General features: G+C 63.8%; 2 protein-coding genes across 3 annotated transcripts in view; both read right to left on the reverse strand.

Annotated features, from left to right (window-relative positions):
- The window catches only part of HSF4 (heat shock transcription factor 4), a 10298-nt gene extending 8498 nt beyond the window's left edge, over window positions 1-1800 (reverse strand). The window contains exons 1-5 of the mRNA XM_011932137.1: window positions 1681-1800; window positions 1051-1514; window positions 350-458; window positions 128-255; window positions 1-28 (exon numbers count right to left, since the gene is read on the reverse strand). Coding sequence (XP_011787527.1) covers window positions 1-28; window positions 128-255; window positions 350-458; window positions 1051-1173 — 388 coding nt within the window. The 5' untranslated portion in view covers window positions 1174-1514; window positions 1681-1800. The remainder of the gene's footprint in view (window positions 29-127; window positions 256-349; window positions 459-1050; window positions 1515-1680) is intronic.
- Window positions 1494-3875, reverse strand: part of FBXL8 (F-box and leucine-rich repeat protein 8) — a 4937-nt gene continuing 2555 nt past the window's right edge. The window contains exons 3-4 of one of the 2 annotated variants that reach the window (XM_011932077.1): window positions 2088-3092; window positions 1494-1924 (exon numbers count right to left, since the gene is read on the reverse strand). In XM_011932077.1, coding sequence (XP_011787467.1) covers window positions 2120-3092 — 973 coding nt within the window. In that variant the 3' untranslated portion in view covers window positions 1494-1924; window positions 2088-2119. Of the gene's footprint in view, window positions 3093-3875 lie in introns of both variants that reach the window. The other variant, XM_011932076.1, reaches the window with a different exon arrangement.

Here is a 3875-nt window from a genome sequence, read left to right on the forward strand (position 1 = left end):
GGCCGTCGTCGCCGCGCAGCGCAGGCACCTGCGGGCGGGAGGCACCGTCGGGACTGGGTCGCAGGAGCAAGGCCGGCAGTCCCAGCACCCCTCCTCCGCTTTGCTCATTCCCACAGGCCTCCCCCACCTTGCGCCGCACGCGCTCCAGTAGCTGCTCGCGGCCGCGCACGAAGCTCGGGTGCTGGAACTCGACGTGGTCGCGCTCCGGCCTAAGCAGGCCGCCCTGCTCGATGCTCACCACCTTCCGAAAACCGTCTGGGGAGTGGGGAGTGGGGAGTGGGGCGTGGGGCGTCCCATCCCCGGCACCGAATCCCCCATCCCCGCTCCCCGCCCGGCCGTAGGGACTCACACATGTTGAGTTGGCGCACGAAGCTCGCCATGTTGCTATGCTTGAAATACTGGGGCAGCACTTCCTTGGCGAAGCGGCTCTGGTCGCTTACGAGGAAACTGGTCCCGCTCTACCAAGAACGCCGCCCGCCCATCGTGCGGGCGGAGACCAGGAGGGTGAGCGGTGCCCGCCCACGGCCAGTCCTGCGCTCCGGCGTGCGCACACACACTCACTCTGGGGTCCAGGCCTACCGCTTACAGGGACACGGGTCGAGGCCAGGCCAGAACGGGCTCCGAGGCCTAGCCTGGAGCGACCACAGTGAGTCCCTACCCCCAGCCAGACCCTGACTCCATGCTCAGTTCTCAGAAAGGAGAGGCTGAAGGGGTTCCAGCCTTGGACAGGCCCCAGCCCCGCAGTGTGCCCTGAACTAGACCAGCCCTTCCCATTTCCTGGCCTCTGTTTTCCCATCTGTCGGATGGGTGGGAACTAAAATGGCCTCGAAGGTCCCTCGGGCTCTAGGTCTCCAGAAGGCAGGCTCCTAACCCTTCTTCGGCCGCAGAGGAAACCCCCGTCTCGCACGCCCCCTCCACGGTGTACTTCCCTGAATGGCTGAATCTGGGGATCCAGGGCCAGTCTCAGGCGGGGGTTGGGCGGGCATGGGGGTTCACTGGCGTGGAGGGACCCCGGGACCACTGGGGAAATCATGGGGCCCCGGCCCTCACCGGGCTCCAGCGAATCAGGTGGTCTGTGCCTGGGTCCCCCACCAGCGCCCATAGCTTGCCGAGGAAGGCAGGCACGGGGCTGGGGCCTGGCTCCGTGGGCAGCGCGGCTGGCGCTTCCTGCATGGTGCAGTCTCGGCCCGGCTCAGCGCTCGGGCCCGGCCGCTGCGGGCTCGTCAAAGCCGCGGAAAGTGCTGCGTTTGCCGCCCGCTCCGCCCCACTCCGCCCCGGGGCGCCGGGTCAGGCGGGGGCCACGTGCGAGCCCGCGGGGCGGGGCTGGGACAGCGGCCGAGGCACCAGCAAGCAGAAAAGGCTTGCTGGATGGGATGTGTGGAGTGGAGTGGGGGGGTGGGGTGGGGCGAGTGGAAGACTTGGGTTCGAGTCCCACCCTTTTCAGTCCCTCTATTTCCTTCTCTGTTCTACGGGAGAAGTCGCCGGTGCGCGACCTGGTGTGGGCTGGGCAAGTGCTAGAAGGTAATGGCCAGAGGCACAGTGAAGCCCCAGGCAGGGCAAGCAGATAGGAAGGTGGGGCTCCCGCCCAAGCCCTTGGACATAGTCATTCCATGGGTGCGAGTGTCCCGCCCCTGACCCCCCGCAGCTGTGTCAGTCCAGAGGACCCTGAGGAAACCCCACCTCTGCCGGGATGGCTCCTCCGGTCCCCCGTGCGTTCCCTGCCCTTCCCTTTCAGATCCGACCCTGCCTTTAATAGGACTCTCAGAAACACTGCAGGATTTGTTTATTTCACACTCACCCCTGAGGCCCGGCCCGCGCCCGTGCCCTCCCTCTCCCCACGCCAGGGCCGCAGAGATGCAGAGTCCGCAGAGGGGTGGAGGCAAGAGACGGGGGCAGTGTGTCCAGGACCGAGCGGGTGGGGCGTCTGCAGAGGGTGATAGCAGCGAGTGGTCTGACAGCGCCCAGGACTGGTCCCGATGCCATCACAGTTCCTAACTCCGAAAAGACCCGGGGGGCAACAATCCCGAAAGAAGGCTCTAGCAGTCGGGGCGCGCCTGGGCACCTCCGTCCCATCTTGGAGCGCTTACGTCTGCGGGGATGGGGGAGAGAAGTCGCCCAATCACGCCACGAGCGTGGGCCGCCAGGGATGCGGCTCGCGCGTGAGCTTGAGGGTATAGGTGCGCAGGCGCGGACAGTGCGCGCGGAAGGCGTCCAGCACCGAGTGGCTCACCACGCAGAAGCAATGCACCTCACGCAGGGCCGCGCAGCGCGCCGCCAGCTCCTTCAGCGCGGCGTTCAGCTCGGCTGAAGCGGCTGCGCGCACCTCGAGCACGCACAGGGTTGAGGCGTAGTGGTGCGCTGCGAAGCGCACTGGGCCTACGGTGTCGCCTGAGAGGTTGAGGCGCAGAGCAGCCACGGGGATCGCTGGCTGCAGGACGCGCGTCACGCTCTCAAAGGGCAGCGCGGGCTCCAGCTCTAGCTCCACTGCCAGCCCAGGGTGGCGGCGGTGCAACGCTGCCCAGGCTTCGTTGGGCAGCGGGGACGCGCGTGCATCCTCGGGGCACGCGCACCGCAGAGCCAGGAGCGCGAAAGGCGCTCGGTCTGGCGCCGCCAGCGCTTCAAGTATGGCGTGCGACAAACTGGCTAGGTGCAGGCCGAGAGCGCGCAGGCGCGGGCAGGCCTCCAGTAGCTCGAGCACTGAGCCGGGACCCACGCTGCCCACTAGGGTACTGTTGTCCAGAAAAAGGCTGTGGAGCTCGGGACAGCCGCGCGCCGCCTGCAGCACTAGCGCGTCGTCCAGTGTAAAGGGCAAGCGCCGCAGGTCGAGGTGGCGTAGCTCGCGGGCCGCCCCGCACACAGCGTGCACAGCCTCCAGGACGTCGCGGCCCGCGTCGAAGAGCGGCTTTTCTCCGCGGCACTCTAGGCACAGGCCTCGCAGCCCCAGGGCACGGCCCGCCAGAACCATCAGCAGCTCGATGGCCGCCCGGCGGCTCGCCTCCCTCGATGGCTCAAATTCCAGCCGTAGGTTGTGAACGTGGTCCAGGCAGGCGGACAGATAAGGTGGCAGCATGCCTTCCAGCTCACATTCGCAACTTGAGTTAGAGCCGTGCAGAAAAGGCCTCGGCTGAGTCCCCGCGACCAGGGAAGAACCCTCTATCCACCCCTTAGCTGGGATTCCAGCTGCCATCCCATTTCCTGCCTCCCTCCCCACGTCTCTGTCCAGACCACCACTGTTGCCCCAAAGGAGGGAACTCACATCCTATCCTTTTAGAAGATTTCAGTGGCGTCTGCCACAGGATGAAACCTGGACATGGAGAGCCAATGATATTTTAGGAACTGGACTTTCTCAGCTGTTTCTAAGAAGTCTTGGCGTGGTTCGAATTCAGCCCCTGCCATTCCCTAGCTGAGTGACCTGTGGGAAGTGATTAAGTCTATCTGCCTCAGCTTCCTATCTGGGCAATGGAGGTAATGATAATACCTATTTACCACACAGGTTTTCGTAAAGATTAAATCAGTTAATATATGTAAGGCACTTAAAAACAATGGTTGGTATATATTAGGTAGTCAATACATGTCAGCAATTATTATTATTACTATTATTATTATTTTGAGATAAAGTCTCACTCTGTCGCCAAGCTGGAGTGCAGTGGCGGGATCTTGGCTCACTGCAACCTCCGCCCCCCGGGTTCAAGCGATTCTCGTGCCTCAGCCTCCGAAGTAGCTGGGATTACAGGCGCCCGCCACCACACCCGGCTAGTTTTTGTATTTTAGTAGAGACGGGATTTCAGCATGTTGGCCAGGGTGGTCTCAAACTCCTGACCTCAGGTGATCCACCCGCCTCGGCCTCCCAAAGTGCTGGGATTACAGGCATAAGC

This window comes from Colobus angolensis, unplaced genomic scaffold (assembly GCF_000951035.1).
Source record: "Colobus angolensis palliatus isolate OR3802 unplaced genomic scaffold, Cang.pa_1.0 Scaffold93, whole genome shotgun sequence".
NCBI lineage: Eukaryota > Metazoa > Chordata > Mammalia > Primates > Cercopithecidae > Colobus > Colobus angolensis.